Below are 22,957 nucleotides of genomic sequence, written 5' to 3'. Positions count from 1 at the left end.
TTAAATATTTCTTATATCTTTTGATTACATATTTTTAACAAGAATTTCACGATATAGAATAGAGACAGCCAGGTCAACAAGAATAGGATTATTATTAAATAAACCACATCAACGAAAATACCAACGTAGAACTATTTACAACATTACGATTAAAACAAATTATTTACTATGCCTATTACACTCCACTAATATAATAAATTATATATACACACTTATCGTTTGGGATTGTGACGGCAGTGATTAACGAGAAGAATAGTTATACCGTGACATAAAAATATCTATTGTCTTACAAAATTCACCTTTCCAAAAAGAAGTTCAGTTTAATCCATTAAGATCACACCTCAACAAAAAATCTAAATATTATACACTAATTTAAAATACTTAACATACCACAAACTAATTAAGAAAGTAGCTCGATATTAAAATATATAAAGAAGCTAACTTTCATTATCCAAAACTTAATGGATTAAAGGAACATAAATTGGCAATCGTGGAACGAATTAAACTCACAGAGGATGCCCAACTAGATGCCAAACTAACTAAAAATAAAGATTCAGTTCCTTTGTAACAAGATTTAGAGCTATTCTGAGCTTTCTGAGTTTTCTTGAGCAGTTGTTGTACTATTGTCATGGTTTTTGTACGCTGAGAAAAACGCTAGTGCTTTCATTAACTGATAACTCTTGCTAATTGGAATGTTGCTGTCATATAAACTTTTCGAAGTTTTGCAATCCACGTAGAACCACCAATTGCATTTGAGGATAGATTGATCGAATAAAGTTGATTCCGGGCACAGGAAACTCTTCATAATCAGGCCATCATCCGTTAACGCACAGACGTGAAATACCTAGAGTTGTTCATAGAATATTAATATTTTAAATCGTAATGTAGCATAAACTATTTTGAATGTATGAGGAAGAAATATTTTACCATGCACCCAAGATCTTCGTCAGCATAAAGTCCTGGAAAATGTTTTTGGTCACCACAATAAAAGCTTGTGTCCGGAAGATCTACACGACTGGCAAAATTGTCATCGAAGTTCTTGTCATAACCCATTGGATAATATTCACGAGGAGCGTTCATTACTTTGGTGACACCAGGATTATATTTACTAAAAAGATTGATAATTGAAAAATAATTTAAAGAAGACTACGAACATTTTTAATTTGTGATATTTAAAAACTACAAGATTCAAGATTTTGCAAGGTCTTAAAATATTCAAATAGATAATAAAAATGTATAAACTGAAATATATAATAGAAAATAACGACAGGTTTAATCGTACTTTTTATGCGGAGACATAGTTGTAGTCGTCGTCGTGCTCGTACTGGTTGGCCCTTGCTGTTTTTGTAGAAGTTGCTGTTGCCTGAGAAGTATAGCAGCTTCTAAAGCTTCTAAAGTAATATTGCTAGCTTCTGCCAGAGCTTTCAACGACGTTTCCATTCCTTGAATAGGCGCCAAAGATGGCAATGACGATGGCAACGATTGTCGTTTTTCGTTTTGTTGTTGTGACTGACTGGATTCAGCTGCTTGAAGGGAAAGTAAAGTCATCTCGTTGACCGAAGAAGCAGCCTCATCTCCAGGTAGAGGAAGCTAAACATTGAATTTAATATTTTTTATCACATCACTCTTTCAAAACGAAATTACTTTATAACATTATTTAGGAGCTAGTAAGTATTATTAAATCTATATTAAAAATGAAGCGTTAATTTCGTTTTAAAATAAATAATTTTTATTTAGGATTAAATGATTCTAATTTATTATCATTAAAAACCAAAGTAATTACCTGATTGAAATCATCTTTCGACACCTCGTTATCAGAATCCTGCAAAATAGTAGGACTATTGCTAATTCGATCGGTCAACTGTGAAGATGACTGTGGCATCGAAATAAAAGGTGGTAACCCGTCACTCGAAGACGCTGATTTTAACGAAAGTCCTGGTTCTACGATGCTATCAGCTGGTGGAATTGCAGCAACAATGTTAGGTAATTTTCCTGGCATTGCAGCTGCAACTGCGAGCATCTGTGGTGTCTGCAGAATAAATGTTACAACGTTATTAAATTGCGAATTCATTAAAAAAAAGACAGATATACTCTTATTTATGATAAAATGTTTAGACCCGTTATCTCCTCTAGGTTAAAGGATAAAAATTAAATGTAAAAAGAAAAACAGGAATTAGTTGATATTACCTGATCTCTTTTTACTTGCATCGGTGCCATTTGTTGGTGCCTTTTATGTTGCTGTGTCACCATTTGTTGTTGCGCAGCAATTTGTTGCTGTTTCTGTTGCTGTTGAAGCTTCTGCAACTGTTGCTGTCTCATAGCTTCCTGTTGTTGTAACCTTTGTTGCTTCAGTACTTGCAATGCGAAAGCTTCTTGCTGCAATTTCAATTGTTGCTTCTGTTTTACTTCTTGTTGCATTAATTGCTGCTGCCTCAATAAGTCCTGCTGTGTTGCTGATAAGGAAGGAGCTGGTACGGTTCGAAGGACTGTAGAATTCTGTTGTACGACTAATTTTTGACGTTCTGGTTGCTGAGCTATCGGCCGCGTTGCTCCAGCTGGTAAAGGTTTGAAGGGAGGCACCACTTGTCGAGTGTTCTGAGTGTGTGGTCTAGTTTCATCTCGATTGGTAGCCTTCAATGAATTATTATTCATCAGTGTTTAAGATTTTTAATGTTTAATCGTTTAATGTATTTAAAAAATGTGTGCATACAGATACTTGTATTAAAGAATTAAAAATTCAAAATTTAGTAACTCAAAATTACTCGAATTAATTTACAAATATGTAATATGTCTCTATTTAAATACATATATGTAAGATAGAGATTCCTGTGATTAATATTTTAGAAGATCCTATCTAATTTTATGGAATGAAGAATGAATACGTTATTTTACACAATTTATGTAATTTACAAAATGAAACTTTTTTATATTTGAATCATCTTTTTCAGGATTCTGAATAGAAGAAATATACATTTGTCAAAAAAAAAAGTCATATACGTGTAAAAAGTCACTGATTTCACAGTTTAAGTGGAATCATTAAGAGTCAGACGAATATTAAGTTACACTTGCACTCCGATTAACCTCTTCTTTCATTAACTTTAACATACGTATAAAAGGAATTCTTCAACCTTGTTCTACTTCATTTATCTTTTTCTTTTAGATTTTATAGAGGATTCAATGTACGCTCTATGTGTACTTCTGTGAGAATGGAAACCTTGCACTACGTCGTGTGAAGAATTTTATACTCATTCATGCACTAATTATGACAAGGTCAATCGTCTATGCTTGGGTTCGATCGAGATTTCGCTAGAATAATAAGAAATATACCCATTTGACATCTCATAATGCGATAAATATAGATAAAGAAAAGCACAAAACAGAGGTTTTTATAACAATTATAATGAACCTAAAAATATAAAAACAACTTAAAGCATTTAATTTAAAGGGTGCCTTTAAGAAAAGAAAAAAATCTTCGGAATTCCTTTCTCACAAAGATTTAGAAGACCCGAAAACTTTAATCCTCTTTAAATATTCAGACAAAAATGTTATTTGCTCCCACGTATAAATCAGATGAAAAATCTACAGTTAGATGTAGTTCACGATTACGCAACAGAAACAATATAAGGCTTCCTATTATGTAATTTCAACCGAAATACATGCAACTAGTACTATCATAAATATCATAGCACTGCAGAAATCACGATGGAATGTTTCTAGTTTTTATACTTGTTCCGATTCATCTTAAACTTTCCTTGAACTAGTTTAAACGAAGAATCGTGTCTGTACATCTATAATGTAGAAATATATAATATAAATAGAAATCGATTAATTATAGAATCTTCAAAGTAATTACGATAACAATCTACATGAATACGTGTAAAATAAATGTATATATCTTATTTCTAATGTTTCTGAAATTCTTACCGAATTAGTATGGGATGATGAACCAACTCTACTAGTCTGCACGCTTCTTCTTTTGGCAGCCTCCACATTGGACAAGGACTGACTAAATCCTAGCTCGTCACCCACAGAAAATCCTGAAGTTAACAATAATATTAATTATAATTAAATCAATTATTAGGTACAAAAAACACTTGTTTAAAGAAATAAACCATTATCTGGATTAACAAATTATTGATATTATTCCAACTAATCGATTGACTTCATCGTTACATGAAATGCAAGAGGTCCCATCACTGAAAGGATCCACATTTGTCGATAATTAATTCCTATATTGTCATGTTAGTCTAAAGAATGCATCTAATTTTTACACCTGATCTATTTAGTAAACCGAAGCTATTCAATTCCGCCAATTTGTCGCTCGATTTTCACGAATTCCAATACATATTTACCTAATTAATACTTGGGAAACAATTTCTTATCAAACAAATTTCTGTTACTAAATTACTACTAAAGAAAAATTGTTATTCCTAATTGTAGAAGTGATAAGAACTGTCATTCTGAATGGGTGAAAAATTAGATAATACCCAGAAAAAACAAGCTATAGAAAGTTAAGCAACCACATGTTGCGCAAGATCCAACGTGGTTTTTTGCTTTGTTCTACAAATGTGCAAACAACCGTGCGCTCTTACGATGATTTCTTTGATCCCTTGGTCCGGTCGGTTCAAATGCAAATTACATTTTCATTGCAGGTGTCATCCTTTACGAGATATTGCTGACATCTGGGCCGAGTCAAGGCGATGAATAATGTAATATGTATTATAACTTTTTTCTCCAAGCAACTACTATGTACTCATATATACCAAAGCGTTAGAGAAGTAGGTTATGAGGAGACATTCTTCTTGTTCTGAAAGTCACTGGTCATTTCACGCACGTTCTGCTCGATTAACTATAATCTTGTGGTAATTCACTTTCTGCATCGTTTTGTGGCGAACGAAATAGACTTTTTTTCGATGGGACAATGCGAATAAGAATTATTTGATTGCACTGCACTTTTCGACATTTTTTAACATTTTTCTAAAATTTTAGTAAATTTATTTATACTTTAATATTTATTCTATTCATAAGATTAAGTTAGAGATTACAAAAGAATGCTGAGATTAGTCTTTATAAGAGTTAGTGTTTATAAAACTAAATTCTCAAAGTTCAGTGGAGATCCTTTACTGCGCTTAAATTGAGATTTACAGTTATGGATACAATGACACAAAACTGAGGATGCCATAAACTCTACAAAACCACTTACACTTATTCTTCCACAGAAAATGGGTCGCGTGATGTAAGTGTTATTACTTGCATAATGAACACAACACAGAATATCACATAAATCGTTCAATTTTTTTTTCCAATGGCGTGCTATTTCTATGTATATTTCATAGAATCAGGCCGCCAAATAGACAGTAATAGAAAGTATGTTATTAACAAATCATTTAAGAAAGTATAATAACATATTATACTGATCAATCACAGTAAAAAAAAATCAAACAATGAACATAAATGAAAGTGAAATAGTGAAATAGTCGTTGAAAGTATGTTATTCACTGAAAAAGAATCATTAAAATATACTTTGCACTATTTCAAGCATTCGTCCTATGGTGAAAAAAAGCAATGAAAAGCAAGAAAACGAAGCGACAAAATAGTAACACTTTCTCTTTTATACACGCTATTCCGGCGATATAATAATATACAAGGGAGAATGTTAAATACAGGGTGTTCTTAATTTTTCCAGACAAACTGCAGAGAAAAGAGGCTATAAGGGAAAATAAGAAACAAATGTTATATAATGCTTTACTAAGCACTTTATTAAAGTCCTAAAAAATATCATAAATATTAAACTCAGAATAAAATGTTTATTAAGATAGTTATAAAATAGCTCATTATGAGAGTTATTATAATATGATAATATTATTAGTGATTACTAAATATTATCAAACTCTTATTTTAAGATGTATGTAAAATTCATTACTAGATTCATGTTTCAGTCCTCATCCAATATTTGCTTAGATTTGCACTCATAGATTATCCTCCTCCAGTTTATCCAGAAAAATTGTAATCGTCATGTGATATGTTACGTATTATTGTAGTTATCGCATTGAAATTATAACTAGTAATATACAAGGTATTTACAGTATATTTATAATTGATTAATTACAAGATAACGGTTGAGCAATTAAACTTTGTTTCAAGAAAGAGATCGTGCATGGGGATTCTTGGAAATTCTTTTATGAAAATTGTTTCGACCGCTTATTACGACTCACCCAGGCCGACGTAACCTTTGACACCTCCAAGATTTCGTACCCGAAAAATTCCGGACTTCCGAAAGGCACAGTTAAGTACGAAACCAAAGTCCGATTGAAACACGCACGTCCCTAGAGTCTCCCGCCACGTGCATCCTGCAACCAAACCGGAAGAGAAGAACACTATGGATCCCCGTTTCGACCCAACTGATCAGCTTCTGATTTCATCGTAATTAATTTCAACTAACTTATCTATTTTTATCATGATGTATACCTTAAATTGAGTTGCTTCTAGAAATGATAATAGCCGTATTATGTTACTTTGTCCCTTTTACGCTTTTTCATGTTTTCTATTTTTGTTAAAACTTCAAACGATCTATATTTGTATAATATATCTTTCTCATTTATATCTACATATCGAAGAAATCTGGGACATCTCGTATACAACAAAAACATTTAATAGAAAGAGCCGTAAATTAAATTCTAAAAAGAAATTTAAGCTGCGACTCATTTGTTTTTAGAAACGATAAGGGAATTCTCAGAGAAAGTTTAACTTTTTAAACCGGATTTGCAAAATAGATGTCTTTTCCTTCTTGAAATTTATACGTTTCTTCTTATTCAGAGCTGCATCAGTTAACAGGGATATAATCCAGAACGATTTCGACTGACTAATCGCCAACGAGAAGATCGAAGCAGGATTTCCATAAATGTCGATTCGGGGGCCGTTGATTCATAATTCCTAATCTGTGCTATTGATTCTCGTCCGTGAATGTTCAAGCATCATAAATGACCAATCTAATCGAGTGTAATGAAAGTCTAACCGAGTACGCTGATTTTAGTCGTATTTCGAAGCGAATGAAATTGACACGATCGTTTTTGTTCAGTCTCAATTTTTGTGATGTCAGTGCTCTGTCATAGACGATTTTCATCAAACAATATGTTAGTAGAGTTTCATAGTTTTGTAAAACGAAAAAAATTCAAAATGAGATTAAAATATTGTTATCAGAAGAATTAAGATAAAATAAGTTGCATTCGGCGTAAACTTTGTAGTTACTATACCATTATAATGTATAGATAAATAATTATAATTTTCTTTTATAGTTTGGTGAATACAATTTCAGTAGGGTCAGTAACTAAATGTTACAAATTCTATCTACCGGATGTTACGTCTACACCACTTTGTAATCAAATCTGTAATTTTCTCCACCAAGATGATACAATCGCTGAGACTGATGATATTCCATTAGAAAAGAAAGGAAATCTTCCTATATTTGCGGTTTCCTAGAGTTTTCTAAAAAACGCATACAGACGTCTAAGAAAGTTCAAACACGGATCGTGTACATTTCGGAATATGCAAATTGTGGCCCTGTGTAACCATTTAAAAGTTCATAACATTTTTTTACTTTCTACAAATATTTCTATAAATATTATATTTCTTCCTTTATATTTAAGGAAAATCCTAGTTGAACGAATTTAAAATTATATTTAGGTAAAATAAAGGAAAATTAATTACAGCTTTTGGAATTTCTGTAAATTATAGTATAACTTTCCAAGGAATGTCCCGAAGTTTGTGAAAGGTACTTCCGGAACTTGTGTTCGAAGATTTGCCGGATCTTAGGCGTGCCATTGGGCCATAGCCTACTGACCCACTTAACAAGTCGAGTCAACCTTTCGACCACGTTAGCTGACCAGGTCGGTTCCTCATACTTCAAAATTAGTTTCACATCTAAAGAGCTCGAATATTGTCACTCTTTTGAAATAAAACGAAAAAGTTGAGATACTGTGTAATAGTTTCATGAAGCAATTTTACGATCCGTGTGGTCACCATTTAATAACCGAGTTCCTCGTTTCTTAAACTTTACTTTTAACCACTTCGATAAATTCCTGCCACATTTTAAGCAATTAATTAATTATTATGAACTGAATGAATTTATACAATGACAAATTGTTTCATTGGAGTAATTGTAGAGATTAAATGATAAAGAATGTAAGTGCCAAAAAAATTAAAATGTATTTTTGTAGCAAAAAGGTAATTATTCCAAATAATAATTCGTAGAATAATTTGTTTGAATTAATTGTAATTTATAAATATAAAAATTGAGAGATATTTTTATATAGAAAATCTTCAGAATTTATATTCTTTACTATTTCAATACCTTAATTATAAAATTGTAACTTTCAGCTAATACAAATTCAATATAAAACCTTCTCAATATTTGTAATTTTCATGAGCACATTATTTATTATCTTATGCCCTTCACCTATATCTTTCATACTTTATAATGTCTTTATTTGATATTCCACTAATACAGAAACAACGTTGTCGTATTTATATTCTACTTTCATACAATGTTTCACAATAACTGAAAAGATTGGCGATAAGAAAATTTGACATGGTCTGATGGAATGACGAAATTTGACGAATATATTTAATGTTGTATAAAAATGCAAATTACAACTCGTAACAGTCTACATATCAAAAAAGGTTATTTTAGCAAAGAATATTCATATAGTCAGATTGTGTGGCGAAAGAAGCACTTTATAGAAATTATATTACATGTATATGGTGAAATTTGGAAATTTTGAAGAAGGAACAACAGTTCAAATTTGATCATTGAACGAATTATCTCATTAGAAAGACACAGACACAGACTATTCTCTTTAGAAACAATACCGTTATATTTTTATTATGCTAAATTCGTTTACCTTTCTCGATTTCTTTAAAATATTTAGTACTACGGTAAAATCATATAGTATATTATAGAAAAATTTTTGTGTAGCATCTAAATTGATACAATATTCAAATAACATTAATTACTTAAAGTCAACATCATCAATTATACGAAAAGCGTTTAAATCTCATTAAGAACTTCTCGCAAAACCTAAAAAAATAAGATAATCGTGCAGTAGAAACTTTGTTACCATGCCACTCGTGTCTTGTTTCTGTTTACTGAATTGGACGTATCCTGATTTCTTCAAAATCTTATCTGCAATAATGAATTGCGTGCACGTCGATCAGTTTGTCAAAACGCCAAGTGCGAAATAAACGAGAAGATTGCGGACTAATATAGAAGTAACTTTCTTTAGTCGATAAATAAATAATTTTACGTACGTCAATCAAAATATCTAACGCAACCCCTGACATTATAAAAAGACAGTACAACTAGTGAAATAATTTACGGTTATAAATTTTGCATGATCACGACACTCATTTCGAATTGCACAACTTCTTCAAAGTATGAAGAAGTCATGTATGTTTCCATAACTAATTTTGTAACAAATTTCACGTTAAAATTTCATTCTTGTTTATTTAAAAACAATTTTCATTTTGTTCTAAAGAAACGAATATTATTCGAGAACCTAGGTCAATTCCAGATTCTAATTGCTATTAAGAACAGGGGCAATGACTTTGAAAGGTAACAATTTCAAGGATACTTTCACTGTTCATTTCAAGATCGACCCTAGTCGTGTAACGATATAATTGTACAAAGTGTTTTGTTCTGAGTGTTGGTAAAATTCACTTTTCTTTGCTTAGCAGCATTCCTATTAACGTAAGACGAGATAACGACACCCGTCGATGAGCAAACCCGCGCAACACTTTCCCACGAACGCGGCCTTTACCTTTACCTTGAGAGCGGTAGTCATCCAAAGTCATCTTTCGCTTTATAATTTACCAATTTGTAAGTCAATTTTCTTTTATTATAAAATCTTAATGATATTCGCGTTCCGACATAAAATGAAATTGTGAAATTTTAGAATTGAAAGTTACACAGAATTCAATTTTTCTTATTTCTACACCAAATTAATCTCTTTTGCAATCATACACAGCATCCGAATGATTATTAACGAATGAGTAAATTAAGTGCGAATTTTGAAACTGTAAAACGTGCTATTTCTTCATTTTTGAACAGACATTTATACTTGTTGAAATCAGTTTCGTTTCTTTTGCTGACGATGTTAAAGTTTCTTAGGTGATAACAGGAATATGAAAATACATAAAGATAGGAAGATCGCCTCAGTTGAGGTGTTAGGACGATACCATATATAGTCAGAGCTATGTAGAAAGTGACCATTGAAAAATAAAACGTTCACATAGACCCGTTGTTGACCCGATTCCCCAAATAATACAGACCTATTGAAAACAGTGAGAATATTATTGAAGTTAGATGACTATCGACCCACAGAATCCGTGTTTGAATCTGTTTTGAAAGTTGTGTCGCCATCAAACGGTTTCGAGTGGTCAATGATATGGTAAACGATATAAGTTTCAAAAGAAACCAGAAACGATTCTTTTAATGGGATATAGATTATAAAATAAAATGGGAAATTATTAATACTGAAATAATTTATTGTAACTTTAGGCCATCGCAAGACAAGCATATCGTCAGTATCAATTAGATTGTGGTTGAGAAAGATGAAAGTATAGTCACAACTACAGTTACAATAGAATGAATGTAGTTGAAATAGTAATAAGTATTTTTAAAGCTATCGTAAATATTCTTCTTCTTACCATTTATTTTTCTTTTAAATCTGTAAAAGTGGTAAACGTTGAAAGCCCATAACGTTCAAACGATAAATAATTTAAATGTCAAATTAACAGAAATTAATTTTTTATTTCTATTATAAATTTTCCCTTTTTGCATGCCTATCGTTTATCATTTTAACTCCTAAATTATACACGGATTAGTATGGAATCTTTATTACGAATATTTTTTTTCTACGAAAAATATAATAATTTCGAGATGCAAATTTCTCATTCCTCTTGTCCACACGTGTATAGTAATATGTACATAACCCACTGTATTTTTATCATTCAACTAATTATCGCTCTATCGTAATGTGAAAGTTATTTCAATAAATACACGGAGAAAGTTTCCTCGAGATCACCGCGATATGTTACACGCTGCGTTCGAATTGACATGATAATGACAAATGCATTACACGCTGCCATAGAAAAACGTATCGTAACAGGAGTAAGAGTTTCCACGACCTATATGTCTCTATTATATCTTTGCGTATTACACCGAGGATTGTTCGACTGGACGAAAATATGTAATTAACGTGCACGATGGTTCGATTTCAGTCCCCTTTCTCGATCGTGTCTATAATTGTCGTGTTGCAATTGCTTACTTTCGTCGCAAGTTCGTTCTATTTTTCCTTCGTATCAATGTTTTCAGCAATAGAAACCAATGCTTATGCACTTTCTAGTTCGCGCCGATGCGTACGATCGCTTTACTGTTACTTTTTCTGTTCAATGATTCCGTTCTCGTCAAGACGCGGCTATTCGATGCGCTGTTACACGTCATTTAATGCACCATTCCCTGGAACAGCCGACGTTTTACGAGAAATACTCGGTATTTAGCAATACAAACACGGTGGATGAGCAAATTTGAGCAACGAATATCCATGTTCAGCGAATGTGACGCTTTATGAGAACATAAATCCATATAAAAAAATATTGCTGATTAGATTGAATTTTTATGCAGATAAATCTTTTTATGAACATGATTAAAGAAATGAAATCTAAACAGAGATTTGTTTTATTCATTATAAGTATATTTTATGTTCTATATAATTTTATATATTATATATGCATTATACAGAATACATTCTACAGATTATTGATAATTACAAAGAAATTAATTTGGTTACGATAAAGAATGATTGATTCTGATCCACTCATTTACGTAATTTTCTTTGCTGTCATTTGTAAACAGGATCATTTTTTATCCGATGAACATATGTCATTTCATAACGTATTTACATAATTATGTACAACTTAGTAATGTATAATTTTGATACCTTATATAATTAACTTTTATTTCGTTGTTACATAAAATGTGAAATGTAACGAAAGAAGGAACTCTCTGATATTCAAAAAATTTTCACTTTTCAATATTTTAATTTCAAAAGAGACGGATAAAATGGTATATTATATGTTGCGAAAATAACATTCGATTCTTTTATAATGAATCTTATCCGTAATACTGTAACAATGTGGAGTAACGCAAAACTCGCATTGGTCACGCTTAAGGTATCGCGAAGAAAACCGTAAAATGAATGAAAATTGCTTCTCCTGGCCCACGGGGAATCATGATAAAGAGATAGTGCGGTTAAGAACGCAACGCTTCCCACACTTTTTGATAGCCAGAATCGTATTTACAGATATCTCTGCGCTATATTTTATAAATGAGAAGAAAATAGAATTCACCTTGGAGAACATTACTAGGTCGATTAGTAATTTGCGATGAAGAATGATTATTTGAAGATCGAGTAAGGTAGTCCAGTAATAGTAAGATCGAGTGATAGAGAAACTTAAGTAGTAGAATCGAATAAACAGTGCAGTCAGTCAAGATAGATCGAGGATCAATAGCACAGAATAAAAATGCTTTGATACAAAGCGTAAATAATGGAAAAAGGCCCAAAAACCTGTGAGTTACCCAGGAAGAATATTATTAGATACCTTGAAAACCAGTTTCCAATCATTACATTCTATCTTCCTGTAAAATAGTCTAAAAAATAATATATGATAAAATGAAATTAATTTTTCCATTATCAAATATCCTCATATTGGAAACTGGTTGTTAAATATTTAGATATAATCTTTGTGTAAGCCTCATATCATAAAGCATATTCGATTTGTAAGTCAGAATAAGATTCTGTTTGTGATAAGAAATTCTACAAGATATAATACATCTTATTAGACGGAAACTTTTAGATCGAGGCTTAAGGCTAACTCTTAGGTATTCGTGTGTCACAACGAGAACATACTTTTATAAATATAAGAATACGTGTATAATATTTGCACATGAACACGTAAGTATGTTAGCTGTATTCTCAAAAACGCAGTCTCTAGTTTAAATATGTATGTTTAAACGCGACCCTTTATTTTTATTCAATCCGTGAAAAAAAATGTTACGTCCACACTTTCATCCTCCTTTTAAGTATTACATTTTGTGCTTCACTTTAAATGTTACGAAACATTGTACTAAATCATAAGTATTATCAAGAAAATGAATCATTCTCATTGAATGACATTAAAGATTCTAGAAGAATCTACTAAATTCTAATACCTATTCTAATACGGTCCAGTGTACTTTATCTTTAGTTATACTCTACTTTAATGACTTAACTATAGATGTTTCATATGCAATATTTTATATATTTATAATCGTAGCTAAAGAAATAAAATCTATACATTATAGCAAATATTCCAGATATAATACATTATAGTCATATTTTATCGCGAATAGAAATATTCTAGTAAACGCTTTTGGAAATTTTACTTTTGCCTAAACATGCCTAAACATCCGCTATTTATTAATGAAACACAATCAAAAAAGAAAATACACATATAAATCCTAGAAGCTGCGTTTGGCGATAAAAGACAAATTGTACGTACCGACGACTACGAAGAAGAACAAGGTCGTGGCGATTTTCATAGTTGTCGATCCAGTTTAATTATCGCGCAGAAATTGGCAAAGTCGACAACGATCGACTGTAATAGTTTCCTGGAGACGTTCCCTTTTCCTCGAAGATTTATTCACGAATGAGACGTTTCGAAAATTACTGTTGTTCGCGATGATCGAGGTAGACAACGTCCGCGAAAACGACCTTACGATCCGCTGGTGAACGTGATACTTCTCAATAGAGATAAAAAGGTACGACAGGTTACTCGTTCACGCGAACACTAATACTGCACGGATATGTTCTTCGAAGGCGAGCACGCGGGGCACTTTCAGACCCCATCTGGTTTCCAGGGACGGCTGAATCTTGACTCCACTTTCAAGATCCCCTCTTTTCCTCTTCGAGTGTAAAAAACATTTTAATGGATCATGTTATATATGCAGTTAATATATATAGATATAATAATACTACACTAATACTAAACATGTTTGAAGTAGTGAGCTCAATGAATATTTTATAAATCACTTGATCTGTGAGATTTTCTATGTTCATTAAAATACTTGTGATTAAAACTGACTATAGATCGATCGATCTTTGATTTTATTTGAATTTAAAAAAAAAATATTTTGCTGCTTAATTTCTATGTATCGTAATTTCAAAAATTAGTATAACCTTTTTCTAAGAGAAACGATACAGTGCTATTACATTTTAATTTCAAGTTTGAACTTGGAACTAAAATTTAGGATTTCTAAATAAACGATCAAATTATTGTCTTTTCTCTATAGAATTTTTTGAAAAAGACTAAGATCATAGAGGTGCTTCAAACTGTTTTCCAAGAAAGTGAGACGGTCCTGTTGAACCCCACCAAGTATCAATGAGAACGGTCTGTTCACGGCACAGGTTCGGTACGTACACCTCGAAGCAGCTACGAGTAAAATCCTGTCGAAGTGTCGGTGACCCACTCGGACGAAACGATAACGGGATCGTCATGCGTTCATTCAGAGCCGAGTAAATTGATCGACCGGTAAGGAGGATCGACTGGCTTTTTTCAAGTAGGTCTTCGAAAGACTCGACAAACGACACTATCTACATGACTGAGATCAGAACCTGGTTGGGATTCTTCTTTTTTCTCTTATTTCTTCGAAAGTGATTGTATCATCCCATAGAACAATAACATTAACGTAATATTGTAACATAATTACAATTTTACAAACATTGTTTATATAAGGATTTTAATATATAGCAAAAAAGTAATTGTAGCTAGACGGTCATTAATTTATATTATTTTACATAGTTTTAAAATTTTTATGAATGTATTTTTTTATTATATAAATAATACAATATGATAAAGTAGAATTCCATAAAACAAATTAAATATTTGAAAAATTCTCTACAAAGATTTTTTTCTATTCTTTTATAATAACTGTGTAATTGACTAACTGTTTACAGATATCTACAATTGATGTCTACAAATCGAGTGTTCCGAGTGCGAATCAAGTGACGTAACAGTGCATTCCGTTGCACCGATTTTATAGTGAAATCGTGCCTTTTACTTCATAGACGTACGTTAGGAAACTTAGACGTACTGTTCTTGACTTTCTTAAATTGCGGATGTTGTTTCAACGTTGATATCTCAGATTAATAGAAATATGTCAATACTGTAAAGAAACATATAGTTAAATCTAAGTACGTTCATTTAAACGAATGGTTACAGTTTAATGCAAAAATGTACACTTGACCATGCGAATGTCAAGTGCAGATTATAGATCAAGGTTTAACGACTGTATATATTGCTATACCTTTTTATGCTCTATTCTTTGTTTTTCACACACTTCAAATTCTAATATAATTTTGCTAATAATTAATCTAAATAATTAACTGTACAATATTATATACTTTTGTTAATAAATAATAGTTTAATTTTTCTGCGTTTATCAGTTCAAATTCAAATATTGCGCGCGGTATTAATTCGATATATCGACTCTTTAGAATCGCTTCCCGCCTCATAGTTTCAGTTTAGTCTAGTTACATGCGTATGTGATAGAAACTTTTGTATGAATATTACTGTTACTATTGTCTACGTAATTGTCATTGTTGTTAGTTATTTAAAAAAAATTAAATAGTGTAATATAAACTAAAATCACAAAAAGTTTAATTTAGAAAAATCTTCGTTTTTTTCATAAATGTAGTGTTTTCTAAAATTCTACAATGAAGGCCTTGGTTCATTGGTGGTATGTAAAAAAATATTAAAATACTTCTACTGAACAATTATGAAGATAAACCACATATTTCTTATTGCATTGAATAATTATAAATGAAGTTCATTTAACACAGCTTAATTCATTTTTAAATATTCATATTCATATGAGAAAGTATATATACTTGGTGTATCTTATATTTGATATCTTGAAGAAAGTAAAAAATTTTAACTTAAAAGTAGTGAGTTATTATTCTAACATAGTCTTCGTTATTCTTAATTATCGTTATCAATGTATACAAATATTATTTTATCATAATTATTAGATACACTCAAATTTTGTAAATAAATCTAAACTGTAAAAAATGTTTTGATGTATCTGTTGGTATAAACTCTTACTACATATTATTTTATGTTCTTTTATACCAAGTTTATTACTTTATGCTAATATGTTTACCATAAATATTGTAAAGTTAATTTGTGATTGATAACAGTCATCTTTAAATATCATATCGTATGTTGATTTTCTTCCTAACTATAAATCTTACTTCTTTTGAGCTATATAATCATCTTTATATATTTATTTCTATATTCTTCTTATACGTTTATTAATGTTTCTGTTAATATCTGAAAAGTGATAGAAATGTGTGGTTATTTTCCATTTTTTACTACAGATTTTATGTATGTATATATACATATAGATTCTTTAATTTCTTTGTAGTAAGCGTAAGCTTCTTAACTTTACCTTTGCTGTTTTCTTAGATATTATAAAATATGTTTTTCCTTCCACTCTATTGCTACAAATGACTATATTGAATCACTTGTATGTTCATATATGTATAACTTCCAAATCTTATATCACATCATAATTGATTAAATTTTTCTTGTTTATCTTGTATGTTATCATAAACTGCTTCTGCCTTAAAGATAAAAATATATATGATTAATATTTGAAAACCAAAGTGTATAGAATAAATATAAATTTCAGAACATCAAAGGGAAAATTTGGCACTTCATAAAAAATGAAGTTACTTTTAATATAAATTATACAGAATTTGACTGTCAGATGAAGCTCAAGAATCTTACAGAGGTTAGGTATATTTGTCTAACCTTACTTACCTTGATCTTTATTCTTGATTAAATCATTATTATCATTTGTTCTTTTTTAAGTTATCAATAAATTAATAACCTATTAGTAGTAACATTTTGTAAACTTATAAACTCATAAAAAATTTACTTTTGGTCATGAATGTCATTAAATACCTCTGTAAAAAGGAACATGTATCACTACTAAGGAAAGACTCTGAAGGTTTCAAGTCTTAAATACATATATATATATATATATATATATAGAAGTATAGTATAGTATATAGAAGTATAGTATATAGAAGTATATATATGTATATATATATATATATATATATATATATATATATATATATATCACATATATATATTTAAATACATATATATATCACCAAGTAATTCTGTGTTTAAAAGTAATGTTGAATAATTTAAAATACAAATTTAGTTATAAAAGTAATTCTTTTACAGTCGCTCAAAATAAAAATTCATTTTATGCAATTGTCATTTTTTTTTTAAAGGAGGAAAAAAAATAATATGAAAGATATTAATAGGAATTCGTTTCATAGAATCTAATTAAGATATCAAAGTTTATCAGAAGGATGATCAATTCATCATCTAATTATATTCTTGTTGGCCCTTTTCCAATGTGATGAAGTTTTAATATTTCGTCGCTCATTCTAATCAGATTTAGAAAAAGATCATGAGTTTCCGATATGAATACTTCTCCGAAAAAAAGTAGGAAATATATATTCTACTTAAATATTGATAATTCGAATAGATTGCATCAGATAACTAATCAAGTACTTTATAATATAACTCTAAAGAAATATTTAAAACATAGTATTTATATTTGAATTATATATACAATAACATACGTATGGAAGAAATTAACATTTTATTATGTTGATTCTTATCTTTCTTCCGATAATTTAAATTTAAAAGATTTAAAAGATACTATCATGTATTTAATATCTTTTATTTCCAGTGGTTAATTTGGAAAAATTTAATTTATAGTAATTGTGAATTGTTCTAAATTATTTATAACTTCTGTATTACTAAAAAAATAGGTGAAACTAAATTATCAATTGGTTATTTTGTCCTCAGTGGTCCTAATTATTACATACCTATATTTATCACAAAGCGAAATCGTAACTTCTGGCCCCTACTTGTCACGCTGTAGCTAACACTTTATTCTGAATTTAGGGAGGTATAGTAATCTTCCATCTATACCCAGAAGTTCAAAGGTCATTGTCGTCATTTCCATATTAATAACCCTAAAAAACCCTTTTTCTTTGACGTCAAAGTTGTAGATACAAATATCTACTACTGAGCACTAAATTATTTTAAATTTAGTCCTTAACTAATTTGAACATTGATAAAGATCCCTGTATATATAATAAATGCCCTCCCAATTTTCACAAATTTTATTTCATCGTGCATTGAAAGCTTCAGTACAATAATATCAATATTTTGATTACAAACTTGTAATTTCGACGAAATTGCGCTACAACTATCACATTTCGACTATTTTAAATTTGAGCATACCTCGGAGAAGAATTTCAGAAGTATATACAGCATTCGTGGCACGTATCGGAAAAGCAGCATCGATCGTTATGCAAGAATGGCGCCGATTGGGCCTCTCTTTATTTAAATTAATTTCCTCATTAGTTTCGGTATTGCCCATTGTATGTTTATGCCGCTCCATCTAAAGATAAACCTTCGTTATAAGCGTCGCATTCTCTTATCGTACGAATGCGGATGATCTACGCTTTGCATTCGCAAAGATGATCTCTCTCGTGATCAATAGATTTTAAAAATAGCCACTGGCTGATTCCAACGCTTTGTTTCAACTTTTCATCGATATCATTGTCCATAGAAACTACGGGAAATGACCATCATGTCTCAGCGGGAATCAATACGAGCGCAATTACTCCAATTGATTTTATGAGTTCCGGTAATCCGGTTGTGGAAAGAAAGAATAAAAGACAGGAGTTTGTCTCGGTTATCATAAATTATAATTGTTCAAATTATCGCCTGTTCCCTTTCTCATCTTCCTTGGTGTATACCGACATATAATAATGTTCAACTCATACAGCCTTGATTTAACGCATAGAAGGTTCGTTTTCAATATCTTCTCGCCTTTCACAAACATCTGGTTTTCTGAGCAGTTATTTACATCTGCTGCCAACTTATGTCCCGAAGAGTAACGAAACTGCATTTCATGTGAGTCTACAACATAATTCATGTTATATGAATGATATGTATAAAGTCCTGTTGAAATTAATATTATGTTTGAACACAGCAAAAGGTCGCGTTGAATGAAATTGTTATAATAAATAACTGGAGCAATTGTTGCTAAGTTAGATTTATGTAATTTTTAATCGAAGTGGAAATCAATCGGTTCATCGCTCTCTCGGTGGAGTCTGCTTAATGATTCTCGCATGGACAATTAAATCGGTGTAATTGCTTTGCATAACATTCCAGCTACTTTCCGCGGGTACACTCGATTCGTGATTCGTTGAGGGTCTCCATCGACAGTACGAGAAAGAAAAAGTTTCTCGTTAATGATCATAACACTACCTCCTCTGTCCGACATTAATTAATTCCGTTTTGCTATACTGGGAAATGAAACTGTAGTTCATCTATGTTACATCGGGAGCTAAAAAATTCTTTAAAAAATGCTTTTCTCAGAAATATATGAAATCTCGTATGAAGTTTAATAAAATAAGTAGGCAAAGCCATATTAGTTGTTACTTAATTAAAAATTTACTTATCTTTTATCGAGCAATCAGAGAGTGTACGATGTTATAAAATAAGTTTATAAAATGTTATGAAATATTAGTGAGAGTTAAAAAATTGATGTTGTACACATACCGTAATACTTAATTTAGCTTAAGTTTTATGTCTAGTAGCCGGTAGTAAATTGGATAAAAAAGACATCAATTATTGGTTGTCTCACGAGCACACAATAGTTCATTCACCTCAAGATAATTCGATGAACTTGTGGTGACCTCCATGCAACAAATGCATACGACCTGCTTTCTTTCGGAATTTTTCTTTTTCTCTGCGGCATTTTCCTACAGTTGAAGGTAACAATGATATCCATAATAAACGTATCATGTGAACTGCAAGAGGAAGAAATCATTTTTATACAACTTAATATATAAATCACAATGTATTAAGAAAATCATTGTTAATTAACAAAAAATAATATTTATATACTGGGAGAACAATACCATGAATCAGTTAATTTAACAAAATTAAAGTAAACATGTCAAAAAGTAATTTGCTTATAGTGTCAACAAGTCGCCACTTTCCTTGTATTCAATCCAAATCTTGATTAATCCGTGCAAAGTTCATCGTCATTCTCCTATAGGATCCATGTCCACTCTGTTTTGCATCCTTGAGAGGAATGTGTAAGTACTTAGCACACGCATCGAGCCTTTATCGTTGTCGTGCTTGAAATTATTTATCAATGCGAATGGCCAATGTGCCGCGTTGTATACGAAAAATATATGTACGATGCATTATTTATTAACTACCTGCATACCGATGGAATTCTGTTGCGTCTAATGCGTTAAGTGTCCATATTTATACACTTGAGAATTATTTTCGATTTTCTAACAAGTTTATAGCAAAATGTATTAATCACAGTATTTATTGCGTATGAAGAGTTTATATTGTAAAACGGTATAACGAATAATATCAATATTGAAACTCCTCATACTAATGATGTTAAAATGAATACTTCATGATTATTTTTATATTTATTATTCTTTTATGGATTTTTTTATTATATGTTGGTCAAAGTTGAGACATACATCTATTTTTTCTTTTTTCTTTATGTACACCATACCTGTCTCTATATGGAGCAATTTTCTTGTTATATGGCGTGTAAGTATTATTGAACTACCTTGCACATATATTTCTACATTAGTTTTATTGAAGCTGTCCTATAGCGTAGGCAGTGTAATTTGTGCTCATTTGGTATGTGGTTTTTATTTTCTATGCATATCTGATTTTACTTATAGCTTAGATCAGTGTAGTAGCATATTTTCATCATGGACACAAATGTTTGATACTATTATATGTATTTGGTATTGTTATAATATTTTGCATATGACAACACAGTAAAGATTACAATCTAAAGCATACTATTCTACAATATTCTCATTTATATACATATCATTTCTACAAAAATGTTGCGTTTCCTTATCTCGAATTAAAGTTTGTACGAGTCTACTTCAAACTCATCCAAATCGAAATTTTCAACGATAAAGAAGAAATCGTTAAATTTCTAAGCAAGAGCATCCCTAAGTTATGGCGCCAAACAGACGCCGACTTTAAAATACGGCGCAGGCGCACTAGCAGGAGGTCTATCGATTGTAAACAAAACTCGAGGCGACCGCGTGGTTTGGATCAGTGTGGCGAAGACTCTCGCGATCGAAGGAGGTAATGGAAGTGTGTTTTTCCTCTTCCACATCTTTAAGTTCGATTAGAGGAATCGCAGGTTCGCATCGTTAATTCTTTACTAATATCTTCCAAAGAAGAAACAGAGAAGAACGTATCGAGCTATCGACAGAGTCGGCGATTTCACTTAGCAATTCGGTGATCGAGGTTTAAAGGAACTTGAAAAGAAATTCCATCGACAGTCGATCGAATTGGCCTACTTCAGATATGCAGTTAGTAAGATACCAGTTAAATATGTATAGATTCGTGTAATTGTCTTCTTACCACTCAACGAATGACGAAGAATACTCTAACAAGCGAGTTTAAGAGGCGTCTTTCAAGTTCCACTCTGCTCTATAATTTTCCTCACTGGTAAACGTCTTTGATGTTACTTTCGATCTAAAGAGCGCACAAGAGGATAACTGGCCTACACGCAGCAACAGGTTTCACAGAGATTTATTTCGGTTCTGTGCTATTCGATCGATGAATCCGAGCAGTTGGACCGTTGCACTGGCTCTGGCTTGCAGCATATGTAGTCTGACTTGAATAAGGGCCCCTGGTAGGACTGCAGGTAGTCTTACAAAAGGGTCCAAATACAACGTTGTCACATTTCATAAAGAAGTTAAGGCGGTGGCCTGCGTTACTGCAACAGCGCCCGTTGAAGAGTAAGATACGATAATACAGTACCAAAGGTACACGATAACTACAGCGATACAAATAGTGAAGATCAACAAGCCGATTTAAGAAATTGTCGTAATGGAATAATGCTTTAGCGGGAAAAATTTCAACCGTTTTTTTCTTCGGCATAGTTCCTATTTACATAGAGGAAAGAAAAAGATAAACACGAGCCGAGAAAATAGACGATTACTCGAGATCAACGATTGTGGAACGGAGTGAACGATCCATATAAACAATGAGGTCTCTGAATCGTTCCATCATCAATCATATCGTCGAAACTTTCGCTTGAAGTTACCCGCCAAGGGGATTCAGATACGGACATTGCCTGGTTGCAATTTTGATACGATATATTACGTGGAATATCGATTGACGCTACTTACGGACCGTAAAAAAGAAAGAGAGTCGTAAAAAATGTCGCTCACCTCGACAGAGGTTTGGAACGAAACCTTGTCAATAATGAATTCGACACTGAACTCGACGCTGAACTCGACGCTGAACTCGACGCTGAACTCGACGCTGGACTCGACGCTGAATTCGACGCTGAATTCGACGCTGAATTCGACACTGAATTCGACTCTAATATCCAACGTTGTTCTGAATCCATCAAAAAGACACGTGACTTTCGCCTCTCAGGTGGTACTCACCCTTGTATATATTACTGGCGTAATTGGCAATGTGTCTGCTCTAGTCATACTTTTTCATCGAGATAAGGTAATAACACTTCAACAAGGTAATAACAATTGAAACTCTATTATACATGTATCTATCGATATATATTATAACTTCTGTTAATAGGATAATTATTGAAGATAATTAGTATTATAAGACTTTAATATTAGTAACGTTGGAATGATATTATATTTGTATTTATTGGTAATAATTTATATTGAATGCTAATAGCAGAGAAAGAAACTAATTGTGTCTTATAAATTACTGTCACAAAGTA

At 31.5% G+C, this 22,957-nt stretch overlaps 2 protein-coding genes and 1 long non-coding RNA gene across 9 annotated transcripts in view; 1 reads left to right on the top strand and 2 right to left on the bottom strand.

Moving 5' to 3' along the window:
- Nucleotides 1-9: 9 nt before the first annotated feature.
- LOC132910641 (transcription factor SPT20 homolog) lies at nt 10-17,095 on the bottom strand. Of its 4 annotated transcripts, none has more exons than XM_060966448.1 (10): nt 16,918-17,095; nt 16,544-16,718; nt 13,597-16,425; nt 6,216-6,350; nt 3,925-4,037; nt 2,188-2,631; nt 1,784-2,029; nt 1,283-1,590; nt 928-1,108; nt 10-844 (listed from the first exon to the last, which is right to left on the bottom strand). In XM_060966448.1, exons 3-10 carry the CDS (start codon nt 13,634-13,636, stop codon nt 581-583), a joined length of 1,731 nt encoding a protein of 576 aa, XP_060822431.1. In that variant the 5' UTR covers nt 13,637-16,425; nt 16,544-16,718; nt 16,918-17,095; the 3' UTR covers nt 10-580. The 4 variants fall into 4 exon arrangements, with proteins under 4 accessions (XP_060822431.1, XP_060822433.1, XP_060822432.1 ...); XM_060966450.1 differs by having other exon boundaries at nt 16,544-16,714; XM_060966449.1 differs by having other exon boundaries at nt 17,036-17,091.
- A 299-nt stretch (nt 17,096-17,394) lies between these two features.
- Nucleotides 17,395-22,957, bottom strand: part of LOC132911006 (uncharacterized) — a 9,364-nt gene continuing 3,801 nt past the window's right edge. The window contains exons 2-3 of the long non-coding RNA XR_009658894.1: nt 19,866-20,009; nt 17,395-19,113 (exon numbers count right to left, since the gene is read on the bottom strand). This is a non-coding gene — a long non-coding RNA (uncharacterized LOC132911006). The remainder of the gene's footprint in view (nt 19,114-19,865; nt 20,010-22,957) is intronic.
- The window catches only part of LOC132910991 (prostaglandin E2 receptor EP3 subtype), a 26,276-nt gene continuing 24,603 nt past the window's right edge, over nt 21,285-22,957 (top strand). For 2 of the 4 annotated variants that reach the window (XR_009658886.1, XM_060967254.1), the window contains exon 1: nt 21,285-22,722. Coding sequence is in view for 3 of the 4 variants with exons in the window: in XM_060967254.1 (XP_060823237.1) it covers nt 22,423-22,722 (300 nt within the window). In the remaining variant the exon portion in view is untranslated. The remainder of the gene's footprint in view (nt 22,723-22,957) is intronic. The other 2 variants (XM_060967252.1, XM_060967253.1) reach the window with 2 other exon arrangements.

This window comes from Bombus pascuorum, chromosome 9 (genome assembly GCF_905332965.1).
Source record: "Bombus pascuorum chromosome 9, iyBomPasc1.1, whole genome shotgun sequence".
NCBI classification, from domain to species: domain Eukaryota; kingdom Metazoa; phylum Arthropoda; class Insecta; order Hymenoptera; family Apidae; genus Bombus; species Bombus pascuorum.
Note: the sequence above shows the minus strand (reverse complement) of the source record. Positions and strands in the feature narration are given on the sequence as shown.